General features: G+C 32.8%; 2 protein-coding genes across 5 annotated transcripts in view; one reads left to right on the forward strand and one right to left on the reverse strand.

The window, feature by feature from the left end:
• The window catches only part of flr (actin-interacting protein 1 flr), a 37,366-nt gene extending 27,833 nt beyond the window's left edge, over positions 1 to 9,533 (reverse strand). Inside the window, exons 1-7 of the mRNA XM_069815495.1 lie at positions 9,378 to 9,533; positions 8,941 to 9,062; positions 8,748 to 8,838; positions 7,241 to 7,388; positions 5,249 to 5,429; positions 4,002 to 4,157; positions 1,216 to 1,344 (exon numbers count right to left, since the gene is read on the reverse strand). Coding sequence (XP_069671596.1) covers positions 1,216 to 1,344; positions 4,002 to 4,157; positions 5,249 to 5,429; positions 7,241 to 7,388; positions 8,748 to 8,838; positions 8,941 to 9,062; positions 9,378 to 9,393 — 843 coding nt within the window. The 5' untranslated portion in view covers positions 9,394 to 9,533. The remainder of the gene's footprint in view (positions 1 to 1,215; positions 1,345 to 4,001; positions 4,158 to 5,248; positions 5,430 to 7,240; positions 7,389 to 8,747; positions 8,839 to 8,940; positions 9,063 to 9,377) is intronic.
• A 65-nt stretch (positions 9,534 to 9,598) lies between these two features.
• LOC138692576 (cyclin-J-like) overlaps positions 9,599 to 14,066 on the forward strand; it is a 36,542-nt gene continuing 32,074 nt past the window's right edge. Inside the window, exons 1-2 of one of the 4 annotated variants that reach the window (XM_069815596.1) lie at positions 9,599 to 9,750; positions 13,743 to 13,850. In XM_069815596.1, the coding sequence (XP_069671697.1) occupies positions 13,743 to 13,850 (108 nt within the window). In that variant the 5' untranslated portion in view covers positions 9,599 to 9,750. The other 3 variants (XM_069815573.1, XM_069815588.1, XM_069815582.1) reach the window with 3 other exon arrangements.

A 14,066-nucleotide genomic window follows, 5' to 3' on the forward strand; every position in this document is an offset into this window, starting at 1 on the left:
TTATTGAAATATGACAGAGAGATAAATGATTCTTTATTAGATTTCCTATCGATATGGACAAAAATCACTATCCAATTCACAATAGTTACCGAATAAGATCTTCAACATTTGGGGGGTGGGGACATTTTTTTTCTGAGAAAACCAATATGGTATTACACTTTTTTGTTACATACAACATAAGATATTTGCTCTAAAAATCTGCAGGATTATTTCACTTCTACCCTGTATATATATGCTGCAAACTTTCATATATATATATATATATATATATATATATGTCACCCAGATATTTCTTGAGTTATATCCTTTTTCTAAAAAAAATTGGTACATATTGTCAAAATCTACCTCCTTATACAAATTTTAAGTATATGATATAGAAAAAAAATTACACTATTTTTTTATATACCGAGAAAAGCACTAAATATTCATATTTTAGAAATATATCCTTAGAATAGAGAAAAAAATTATTTTGTCACAAGTTATTTTTTTAATTTTCTAGTACCCATTCTTATAAAAGTCATTTTTTAATTTATAAAGTAATTAACATATCAAAAATCTGATATTCTAATTTGTTAACCATAGTGTATACAACATGCAGTAAAAATTTCATGTTCCTGGTATCAAAATTGTAAGAGCCTTTACACTTCGAACCTGACGAAATGTGCTGAAAACAAGGTGTGAGAAAACAGCTTGTAAAATCTGCATGGAATAGAAGTTCAAGGGTGGAGCCATTTATATATTGCGTAATTTTTACGCTTTCGATCACTGCAGAGCATTGAAACTTGCTCAACATATAAATAGGAGATTGCTGATTAAATACTGTATTTAAAAGAAAACGAAAATGCGATTTTTGACTGAAAATGATCAAAATTTCACCTGTTACCCCCCTTAACATAAAGTAAGCAAAGTTATCCCCAGTGAGAAGTTAAAGCTCTCACTTTTATCCCCAAGGAAATATCACTAGTGCTTATTTTTGTTAGAGGCTACGTGAATTCTAGAGCCGTAATGCAGCTGCAAGGATTAAATAAATGAAGAAAATCCAGGATTCCATTGGGAATCGAACCCGCGTCTTTCCGGCCTGCAACACAACACCTTAACCACAATACACCACGCACCCTCTAAGTTAACACAATGTCAGATAATTATTTTCATATGGTATCACACACTAATAGCAAGTATTAATCTTTAGCATTATGGTTTCTGTCCTGTGCTCACCTGCTGGTCTTCAACCTGGGTCCCCATCACAAATTCTGACACCACAGATCTTGTTTCCACATCCCACAGTTTGCATGTTTTGTCGCCTGACGCGGTGAGCAGCTGTGTGCCATCTGGTTTCCAGGCAACCTGCCATACATCTCAGAATTATATTAAAAGAACCTACTAAATTTAATACACACCCACATAAACGCATGCAAACATATGCATTGGATAATAGTTATTTATGGTACTTGTGAGGTAAGTGCATCTTTATTGCGCGAGTGGAAAGATTTAAGCACGAGGCATCAGCTGAGTGCTTAAATTACACGAGCGCAATAAAGATCACGCTCACAAGTACCATACGTAATTTTATCCATGACCATAACGAAAAATTCTGTTTTATAAAAGAAAATATGTTGAAAATAAGTCCTCATATAATCACATATCATGGCATGGATTTTAGAATCGATACGTGTACTAGGTAGGTCATGATGTAGGAGGCCATGATTAGTAAAGAATGGTATCTAAGGTGTTGGATAAATAAATTATAATTAATTATATAATTTTAATATATATTTTTTTCATTTTAAACGTGTATTTTCATCTTTTTCAAGTTTCAGGGATTATTTAGAAGTGTTCACGGGACTAATGTGATTAAAATAATTTCACATTTTACTTCTGTAAACTTAAGAGGAATATTAAAACGTAATTAATCATTGTGTCTGTTTAGCTCAGTTGACGTGTGTTGTTTTAAAATCCTATAAACCCAACTTCGCAGGTTCAATTTACGACGTAGTAGATAGAGAAAAGAGAAGGAGATTGAGTGTATGTATATTTAAGAAATGGTAATAAAGAAGTAGAGGTAGTGACATCTAGTAACTAATATATTAACTTCTTGAGTAATAGTTTAATGGAAAAGTATACGTGTGTGTCCGGGTACTAGGAAAATACTAATGAACTGTGAGGTGAAGTGTTTATTTCACTAGTGGAATAAAGTAATGTTGAATAAAAGCCTACTTTACAAACGCAAAAGTATTTAGTAAAGGCATGTTTTTCGTTATGGTCATGGATAAATACTATATTTTATGCAGGTGTGGCACATTGTTGTGTTTTCTAGTTCTGCTTTTACATCCTGCCTGTTGGTCACCTGCATTGTTTTGTATACTAATTTAAGTTTTATATCATCTCAATTTTAAGTGCATTGCAATGTTTTCTAGTTTAATTTTTATATTCTGCTTGTTAATTAATTGCGTTTACTCTGTGAATTTATTTATATCCTTTCTGCTCCGTAAGTACATTGTTGTGTCTTCGAATTTCGTTTCATATCCTGCATGTTAATTAACTGCATTGTTTCTGTGCGAATTCGATTTTTATATTCTATATGTTGCTTCAGTATATGTATTATTCTCTCTTCCAATTTTGTTTTTGTTTTGTTGTTGTTTTTTTTTTAATTCTGTCTGCATGCTTGTTGTGCATGCAAATTTAGTTTTCATTCCTGTCTGTTCATTAATATCAGTGTTATGTTTGCAAATTTTGTTTTTATATCCTATATGTCTCTTTAATCTCATTGATGTAAGTGCCAAATTCGTTTCTTACATCGTTTAAGACACTAGGTTTCGCAACTGGTTTTTATTTGAATGCTCATGTGTGAAATAAAGTAGTAACAATGAGTTATAACACTAGAAAGTTTCGGCTGCTTTCAACTTTTCGTGAAACGAAACTTGTAGTTTCAAGGTGAGGCGTTTCGAGGTTAAAAATGTTCTGATCTGTGGATTGATTTCCAAAATGAAATGGGGAAGTAAAGAAATTATTAAGTGCCTTAATTTATATGCAGTGCAAATTTATTTGTGGGATTTCAATGATCCAAACTTAAAAAATGAACAAAAAATTGAACTGCTCCAAAGTCATTCTTAAATGATTGCGATAACTTTTGGGCTCTTCTACAACTATCTCTTTCAGTAAGGTTGCAGAACATCCTAAATGTGATCTTTTCTTTATTCATGCCCAAGTTCAGACTGCTTTCTTTTTTCTTTTCTTATTTTTTAAGGTCAGTAGTAATATCTCTGCTACTACTCTGGCATTTAAATGAATAACATTGAAGAAAAATACAAAAGTTGTCATGAAACTACAGTGTACACAAGTACCTCCATGTAAACAACTTTCTACGTAATTACTTTCATGAAATTAGTTGCGAAACCTAGCGTAGCCATGTAAACTAATCTTTAGTCACACTGTTGTATCTGCAGATTTGATACTTATGTTCTGTTACCGTTTTGTGACAGTCTACAAAAGTCTGGTAAGAAGTGATTGTATTATAATTTAAGCAAAGAGTTCAAATTTCCATTGAACATTTGGAAATTTTAATAACTTCAATACAAATATTATAAAATTCCAAGATAAAAATACAGGAAAGGTACAATTTACTATTAAATCAACTTTGAGAATTTTATCATAAAACTCTTAAACACTACAGCTTCACAATTGTTCATTTCCTCTTTTATGTAGACTTACTTATCTATGAATTGACAATGTCCTACAAACCATAATTTTGCAGCCATCAAAAACAAATGTTGGCAGTTTGGTAACCTCTGTGCTCTTCTGAATTAACCTCTAGTCTCCACATATCATTCAAACGAACTGACTAGGAAATTAGAGAAATAATGATTCAAACTGTCAATTTCTGGTATTTGATGAAGGGTAAAAAAAAAAAAAATGTCAATTTCTGCTATTTGATAAAGGGTAAAAAAAAAAACAAAAAAAACAAAGATTAAAGATTGTGATGTAGGAGTCTTAAAGTCACTTACAGCATACACGCCACCCTTATGTGCAGGTGATCCTAACTCTCCAATAAGGTCTGCCGATGTCCCATCATACAGGAATACTTTCCCATCAAAGCCAGCAGAGGCAAAATGGTTTCCATTTGGTGAATATCTCACAGCCTGCACGAACCTAGTGTGTTCCTGGCAGAAAAATACACAATTAGTGGTAAGACTACGAGATGAAACGAATGGTAATGGTGGTGGTGGTGGTGGTGGTAGTGATGGTAATGGTAGTATGGTACAGTATAATCTCGTTAATCCGAACTAATTGGGGGGATAAGTTGACCAGTTTAACAAAGTCCAGATTAACTGAAATAATCTAAAAAAACAGTAGAAAGTGCATTACAACTCCGTTTATAGCAACAAAACACGTTTATCATGGTGTATTTAAAGGGCATAGATCTAAATACACTATACAGAACAGTAAAATGTAAAGCATTGTATAGTTTAATAACTTCAATGCAAACTTGATGGATTTTCTTTATTTTTAATACTATAGGTGTAATATTGTAATTTCATAGTTCTAATGTATAAAAGTAAGTTTTAAAACAAGGTTCTTTAATTTTTCCAAACTCATCTTTTTTTTTTTCTGTCCGGATTAAGTGAAGTCCGGCTTATCAGGGTCCGGATTAACGAGGTTTTACTGTATTTTAAAATATCTAAGATATATTCATATTTGGAAACTATAATTGATGCTTGTGATGTTTCAGAACATAATTTCATTAATGAATGCATACAGCCTAGTAATCCAACATCAAATTACTCAGTTCTTCATCTCTCTAAAATCTAACATTAAACATTATTACAGACAAAATGAAAGAATCAGCTAAAGATAGATCATGGGAAAGTCTCCTCCAGAAACCAAATCTGATCTCGGAAGAACCAAGAAAATCGACCATTGCAGCTTTCCATCTGCTAACTAGTCGTGACTGCCTGGCAAAGTAACTACATAGGACTGGGATTCTACAGTCACCAAATTTCTGGCAAGGACGTGGACAAAGACCATCTAGCTGTTGGAAAACCTCCAGCAATAAGACATCATCGAAAAGTATCGGACTACAAGATGACCAACTAACAAGCTGAGCATTGGTAAACAATGTACAGCATAGTTGCATACTACAATTTAAAGTGATTACCGGTATACCAGTCTTATTTTAAGCAACTAATCAAAGTACCCATATTTTATATTAATTTAAAGTAAATTCTTGTTTCTTGGAGACTAAATACCATACCTGCTTTGTCATCTTGAATTTGAAAGGTGGACCTTCAAATACACCAATCGTATTATCTTCACTGCCTGTCACAATCCGAAATGGTCTCGCTGGACGAAAATCACAAGAATTGATTGACTTTGACTGTCCTGATATTTCACCAACTGATGTCCCAGTCTCGGCCATGAACACATGTCCAAACCTTAAATGAGCAGCAGACAGAACTTATTTTACTAATATTATCAGTTATTACATTTCCGTCTCTTACAGAGCAATGTTTACATGTTTTCATAAAGGAGAAAGTTGTCAAGAATAGGCTATATCAGGTGACATTTATAACCAGGCAGCGGATTTTTGGTCCCTATACACCGACAAGACGTTATGTCCTTTGGCATACAAAGGGAGCATGGCAATGAGTTCAATTGACTTTCCTGCAATTGGCGTAGACCTAACATTCAGTATCAGGACCCAAAATTCCGCTGCCTGTTTATAACTCGTCAGAAAAAGCAATGTGAAAAATTATTTTAAGATCACAATTTTTGTAGGCTACAACCCAAACATAAAACGTTTTTCTTTTAAACATTTTTCAGAAAAAAAAAGAAGAGGATACATAGGAAATTTTTATTAGACCTACATTTTATTTCTGTTCTAGATTTAAGATAAAAAAAAAAGGTAAAGAAATCATTAAAGGAATAAGAAAAAATTATTATTATTATTATTATTATTATTATTATTATTATTATTATTATGGCGTTATTATTAAGTAATTAAAAAGCCATGCAAGCTTTTTCCTGTTAAATTCACAATGTTACACCACTTTTGTCTATTTAGAGAATAAATCTTCAAATTGTCTACTTTCAAAATTTTTAAATTACTCTCCAAATTGTCAAAGAATAATCTTGGATGTTCTTCATATTAACATTTTTTTGGTCACTATTTTAATAACCCTGCATGGCAAAGCCTACATCTCATAACATGTTGAGTCGATTTAATGTGCCTAGGTTTAATTTTCGCTACTCTGTCTAGCTCTTTACATAAATAATAAATTTCTGAAATTTTTATAAAATTCTTAGAATTCTTTACCAATCAAAAAATTTTACTTTCAAATATTCTTAGTTTTTGTGCACTATTTTGGTTGGTGTTCATGTTTCGCAAGTGTATGTTAGAAATTTGTAAATGTGTATCTTAAATATCCCGGAATTGATTCTGCTTTCTAAAATATTCGAAAGGGCACAATTAAGGTTTATTTCCATTTTGATTTCTAATACTGATTTTCTCTGTTACGTTGTTGATTTTAATCTTCCCAGATATTTTAATTTGTTTACTCCCATTAATAATTTGTTTACTTTACAACTATTACTGAAACTTTTTTGTGTGTTTTCAATGTTGTTCACGTTTTTAAATGCGACGCAAACGTATCTTAATATGGATTTTTTTTGTCAGTCATCTCGCGACCCCTCTCAGCTCTTTACATGACCCACATTTTGGGAACCACTGGTCTCCAGATATGATCAACTAAACCTTTTTCTAAATTCTGCCAGTTCTGAGATAAGAGCAGTTACAAAGTTGAATTCATTCCCCCTACTGTAGCATGATAGGGAAAGATGAATCAAAAAGTTGTGAATTAAAAAAAATAGAGAGAGAGAAAAACTAAAAACTACTTTTTTCTGCTGTTCTCATATTCATTTTTCCTGTCGTAAATCTACGACGTGGTCCTCGCGTATTTACTTCCCTTTCAAAGAAAGCCTTCCCAATAATTTTTTAAGTCATTATCCTCAACTGGCTTTGAGCATGAGAACCCAAAATCCATTAGTGAGAATGCAACTGGGCAACCACTAAATACCAGTAGATGTACAATCATTTTAGTATCTGATAGCATATTTAAGTTCATTTTACGAACATTAAAAACTGGTCTATGATAATGACACAGTAACTAACTGATAACCTTTAAGTAACACTGTCAGCAAGAGAACATATTGCCAGATGTAGTTTCTTCACACTATTAACAATTACCTTTCCCGGCCTTCTCCAACAACCACCATCCTTTGACTGTCAGGAGACCACGAAATATCCTTAATTGGCCCACCAATTGGTTGAAATTCATTTTTCAGTAAATGTTCCTTATTAACTGTATCCCAAATCCGGACCTTGCCTGACTGATCTGAAATATAAATAAATGGTGCAATGCAAATTACACATACTATATATTTTAGAGGGAAAGAAACTGACCACCCTACCTCATTATCTCCTGGCCTTGTTGCTTCATAAGTGATGCCATGTTGGTATCATTTGTGAGGTTCAGACTTGTCTTTGGACGGTTGACTAAACAAACTAATATATATTTTATGCAGTATATATAAATATAAACAGTAAAACTCCGTTTTAACGTTCCCGTTTTTAAGAAGTAATCTGTTAAGTCCCAGCCGAATTACCATAAGAATAATGCAATTAATTCCTGCTTTTAAGGATACCAGGTGTAAGGAAAATCGTGCTTTTAAGGAATACTTTTCAAGTGGATTTTGTGACAATGGAGCCCGAAATATCGATATTTAGTGATAATGAAGCCCTAAATGTTAAATTGACTTTCAATAATTAATAGTATCAGCATATTCGATAGTGCATCTCAATCGATATTAATACAGCACCAGACATTATTCTTTATGATATATATTCAAACATTCTGTCCATAGGCGTTTGTGAAAACGAAGTTGAGGAAAACTCTTCTGTGTATGTAAGTTTGATACTGACTATAAGATATTTTGTATTTTGTCTTACGATGTTAAGGAAAAAGATACGAATTTTGCGTAATATGTTTCAAAGCAAGTTGTAATATTTATGCGAATGTTTTTACGTGTTTTATATAAAATTTACATAACAATATTTTAAGCTATAGTAGAGCTTCTGTTACAGATTTGTGTGATATCCAACAACGTAATGAAATATAATTTTGTGCATTAGAAAGACATCCCTTACTAACTAATTAATGATAAAACACGTAATTTTCACAACCAGTAGATAATATTGATAAAAATCCTCATGGGAATGGCACTGTATTACAAAAAGTGAATTACTTGTAACTATGTCTTGTAACGCATCCCATACAAGAAAAACACGTTCACAGGTTTAAGACTACACATTAATTTGAAATTAAAAAGAAAAAAAAAGGGAAAAGAAGAATCACTGGGGAATCGAACCCCGGGCCTTCGAATTATAAACAACGCACGCAACCACGGGGCTATTGTGGCACTAACCGGAACTGTAGACTATTTTGATGATATGTACAGTAGTTACATTAACTCGACCTGCGGCACTTAAACCACTTTTTTACTTTCTCCGGCTATTTTTCACTTTATTTGTTGCTAGTAATTCAGTTTTATATGTTTTAAGCTTTAACGTTTTTAGATGGATCCTGACCCAAATATTTAAGTCAGTGCCGGGCATTTTAACGACAGTTTCCAAACCAACACGTTATTTACAACTGCTGCTTAAACTTCACAACAGGAACAAAGATCAACTGTACCTCCAGATGCAATGTAAAATCCACTGGGTGAATATTTCGCTACATTTGTAGCGCAAGAATGCTCAGTATAAATGTCAGATATAGCAGGATTCTGGAACAAAAATACAAAATTATAGTTGTTAAAATTGTTCTACTCTAAGAGATGAGTGTGATAATTTAATGATTAAATTCTACAGTCTACTAGATTTTATACCTCAATATTTCTTATAATAACACTATTCCCATTAGTATATAAGAAGTTTTTTCCTTTAGGATCTCCTCCCAGTACAATTGGTTGTCCTCTCTGGGTTCTGGGTAGAGTAGCAAAAATATATTCTGCAACAGAAGGTGATGACATGTTTTATGTAAAGGATACAGATTCCAATCAGCTACTGTAGTGGTGTTCCGTCTGTCACCTTTATAGAGTTCGTTGCTAGTTTCCTTATAAGGTGACTAGTTTACCTCTTGCATATTACCGAATGGCATGATTTCGTCATATATTACTCATTTTCTATTGGATCCGCTCCTTGACAAGGGTTCATATCCCTTACCGGCTCAGCAGAGCGTATAAGGTTTTACTACATATCTACTCGAAGAATACGGAAGATGATTAATCATTTATTCAATGTTAAATCAAGTTCTGATACTTACTATTCGAATATGACATTATATGTCGGTTTACTTTATGAAATAAGCTCTGATTCCTCCAACGCCCACTTTCGTTAGATCTTCTCCAATCTTGACGCACCACCTCCTTCCCTTATTTGGCAGAACCAGGACGAATAGCATATCATTTTCTAACAGATGGCACCAGTAGTTGCCAAAGTTAAGAACAAATGACGATCAACACGTGGCAGGTTTTACAGAATATCCAACATAACGTGCATGATTTTTGTATTGCCAACGTAAACCATTTTTAAATGCCTAGCGAATCTGCTGCAAGCAGATCACTGATCTGCAGCTCCATTTATGTGACTTACTGCGTGATCTTTGCGTAACTGATGTGTGTAATGAGGAGTAAGAGGTTGTTATTGTTTGTTAAAAATACTTATTAACTTGACATTATTTGGTGGTATTTAATTCAAAATAAGACGTGCAGAGAAATGAACTACTTGTATGAATAGTTGAAACTAAATCTGAATGAGGTGAAAAGATCTGACAGTAAATAATAGCATTGCGACCGGCATTTAATTGCAAGCAGGTGGTCGGGCACGTGGGGGTAATGCCGTAGTAAATGGAGAAACAGCAATTGCAGCTATAGTGGTGAAGTATTGAAACCAACACGAAAATGTCGCCGTATAAGCTCTCAGAATGAATATTTAGACACAAACATTGTAAGAAGTTTCGTTTAGATCAATGGAAACAAGTTATTCTGTTATAAATTTACGAATTGGTGTATGAAAAGTTCAGAAAGGTATAGATAGTGAACTTGAATTGTCTTTATACTATTACTAAAAATTCTTGCAACCAAATCGCAGATTGCCACGCATATTTATTTTAATGTATTCATAAACGACGATTTTCGTATTTAGTATTATTTCGTTATTCCCTTTTTAAGTGAATGCTACAGAAATGGACACTAAAAACACAGTGCTACCGTACAGACGGTACAGTAAAGAAAGATAAACTCCAGAACATGGTGCCTTTTCGTAAATATAATGATGCGCATTCGACAAACGCAGACAAATCTGCTCTTTTTAGTATTTTAAGACAATTTGGTAGGTGCAATCCGTGTTCTAAAATTTTCCCACTTCGTGATAAATATGTATGTCAACCATTCTATTTTGAAGGCATTTTCACTGCAATATAGTAATCTACCTAATCAACTTAGGATTGACAGTGAATCGTGGCATTAGATAAGGTGCAAAGAAAGAACCATTTTTTTTTATTGTTTTCTAGATCTTGTGTGTAGTTGCTCTTGAGAATTTATCACAATATTAAGTTTTAATTTTTACTTTTTGCTAATAGAAATATAAGACATAGACTCGTACCTAGATCTAATGAATGAACATCTCAAATGATTTAAATGTAGGAAATCTTGGTCTAGAGAAATAAAATTAATTTGACACATTTTTTAAAGGAAATGTGTGATATATTTGTCCATAATCGATGATAGGGCTGTTTATCAACATTAACAGATACCTATTTTATTGAGTTTCTTAGTCAAGGATAGAATGAAATGCTCTTGGCAAAATATGGAATGAGTTTTCTAAGAAGTAACTTCAGTATACAGTACTTATAATTTATAATGTAGGACCCATGCTCTTACACTTCTTCCTTGATGCTACAATGCTTTGATTCCAACTTCAGATTAGAAAAGAGTTTTGCTTTGAATTTCAGAACTGCTTCATTCTAACTACAGTATGAAATTATTAATAAAGATATGAACACCTTATTCTTTCAAGTTAGGAAATGATGAAAATTTGACAGTTACATGTATGGCAGTCATGAGGAATGGTTCAAAATTTATCATTTCATTCATGGAATGCTCCTATTATAGACATATTCGTAGACTTGTAACCTTTACAGTGGATGCAGTGTGCTTTTTATTCATTTTTCCATGCAATTCTGAAACATCAGAATGCTGTATGTCTGCACTCAAAGGGCAGAGATCAGCTGTGACTTACAGATACCACACAGCATTCATATTCATGCCAATGCGAGTTATAACTCTAAAGTGAAGCATATTTTGTCGCTTTGGTGGTGAAGGGTCCCAACCTGCAAAATTTTGATTTTTGACTTTGGAGTCTAAGAAGTCTAAATTTTACATTAGTTAAAGATATTATGCCATTAATTTTAAAAAAATAAAGAGATATTTGAATTTTGTGAAAAGCCCTATACCACAATTCCTGAGTTGTGAATAGACTTAAGTGTCTTACATCCATTCACAGTGCATTGGAAGGAAAAATGCTGGAACGTTTGTACGATTGTGAAGGGTCTTAATCCGCCTGTAAGTGTCTTACATCCATTCACAATTTCATTTGAACAGAAATGCTCGAAAGGTTGTGAATTGTAAAGAGACTTAAACCACATAAAATGTTTAAATTATTTTATTTTTAATTTCTGGTAGCTTAGGAATCTGGACTTGTGGCAGCATTATTTGATTAATTTTTGTGTATTGAGCTATCAAAATCAACTTCTAGTAAAACTGACATAAATCCAGACTTTGAAAACAGTAGTGATGAATTATTTGGGGATATTAGTGACGATGATCAGAGGATAAAGAGACAACTTCTGAAGATAATTTAGAATCACCAGGACACTCTGATGGACAGAAGATAACAGAACCTAACTTAGAACGGTTTTTTGTCTTGTGCTGCAAATAAAAATTGAGGCCAGAAAGGATTAATACACTGATTTTTCCGTAATTGATAATTTTTAAATAAAATACATTGTTTAGCATCATTTACAATACTTTTGTCTCATATTATCAGATTTGGGTTATGCCCTTTCATCATTTTAAGTTAGTTAATTCCTCATTCCTAAATATGGTGAATGGTTCTAAGCCACATTATAAAATATAAGTTTGAAATTAATATATTTTAATTACATGAAACACAGTATAGTATTTCTCTTAAATGTATGAGAATATAAACTTCATTTAAATTTCCAATTTACTCTCACAATGTTAAATAATGCAGTTTTTCTAATTGCACAAAAATTTCAAATCACTTTATCTCGAAACTTTCTCACTGTGGAATAGAACCATTCACTACCAAAGCGACGATTTGCCCTTGTTTAACATAGTATCACAGAATGCTTTTCTTTCACTAACCATTTAGCAGTGTCACAAACTGACAATGAATGCCACCTACTATTCATAAATTACCTTACCATTCTCAGGAAGGAAGAATATCAACTTACCTTCTAATACAGATAATTCATATAAGTCGGTTGGGTTAGTTTTATTAGAGCAGATTGGGTTGACTTAAGGATCAGTTGATAGTCACTTATGTGTTAGTCTTTTACGAACAAACTTTGTTTTGACATTACTTAAGCTGATAAGATTTCTTTAGTTAACTTCTTTTTGTATTTTTATGCAGCTTCTTCCTTAATGCACGCTTCTGAATAGTATTCTCTTTTATACTACTTTCATACTCTTCAATTATAATTCTTGTATTGTAATTGCAATTCATTATCTAACATTCCTTTTAAACTGAAGGATCATTTCATAAATCATGAGATGATGATAGGCTAGTAATAAAGTTATGGTAGAATGGATACAAAATAATTTATTATTTTTAAATAAAGTATTAAAAAAAATATACCTATAATTTAATTGAAGACAAAAATTTGAAGCCACCAGTGTGGCTCAGTCAGTTAAGTCACTTGCCTGCCTGTCTGAAGTTGCACTTAGGCGTGACTTCGATCCCCATTTGGGCTGATTATCTGGTTGGGTTTTTCCCCGAGGTTTTCCCCAACCGTAAGGTGAATGTCAGGCAATCTACTGTGAATCCTTGGCCTCATCTCGCTATTACCAATCTCATTGATGCTAAATAACCTAGTAGTTGATACAACGTCGTTAAATAACCAACTAAAAAAAATTGTCTATATTCATCTATATTGGAAGAGTTTGTTCCTAGAACCCACTCCAGAAGTAGTACTAAGAAAACTCCACAGATGTGTAGGTTTTACGTTAATCTATCAAAAGGGAGAAGAAATAATTCCGAATACAAGTTCACTGTGCTGAAAACAGCTTCGTGGAAAAGGTACAAGTTGTTACACTTTGTAGAGAGCTGTGAAAAATGGACTGAACTTGTTTTGGGAATGAGTTAATTTCTTTTGGAAACCTTAATGAGGTTCAGAATGCAGTTATGCAAAATCGTGATTTTTAGGTAATGTTACCAGAAAGAAGGGAATGGATAATTAAGTTAGGGCCTATACGTACATTATACAAAAATTACACACCCCATCTCCTGATACAGCTGTGGGTTTGATCCGTTTTGTATAACTATATCCAAGTGATACTAATATTTTACTGAGCTTTCGCTTAAGCAGCATTCTTTTTTGTTGCAGATGCCATTGCTGAATAAATGGTGGTACACAGAATATGCTGAAGAAATTGTCATCACACTGCGAGAGAGGGAAGTTAAAAGAACACCATTTTATCAGCAATCACCTCAAGTAAGTGCAGTATTTTTTAAGTTATGTATTTTACCTTATTATTATTATTATTATTATTATTATTATTATTATTATTATTATTATTATTATTATTAGGGAAAACACAGAAATTTTACTTGAAGCAAGTAAAGCGATCGGTTTGGAAGTAAATCCCGAAAAGACAAAGTATATGATTATGTCTCGTGACCAGAATATTGTACGAAATGGAAATATAAA

This window comes from Periplaneta americana, chromosome 2, assembly GCF_040183065.1.
Source record: "Periplaneta americana isolate PAMFEO1 chromosome 2, P.americana_PAMFEO1_priV1, whole genome shotgun sequence".
NCBI lineage: Eukaryota > Metazoa > Arthropoda > Insecta > Blattodea > Blattidae > Periplaneta > Periplaneta americana.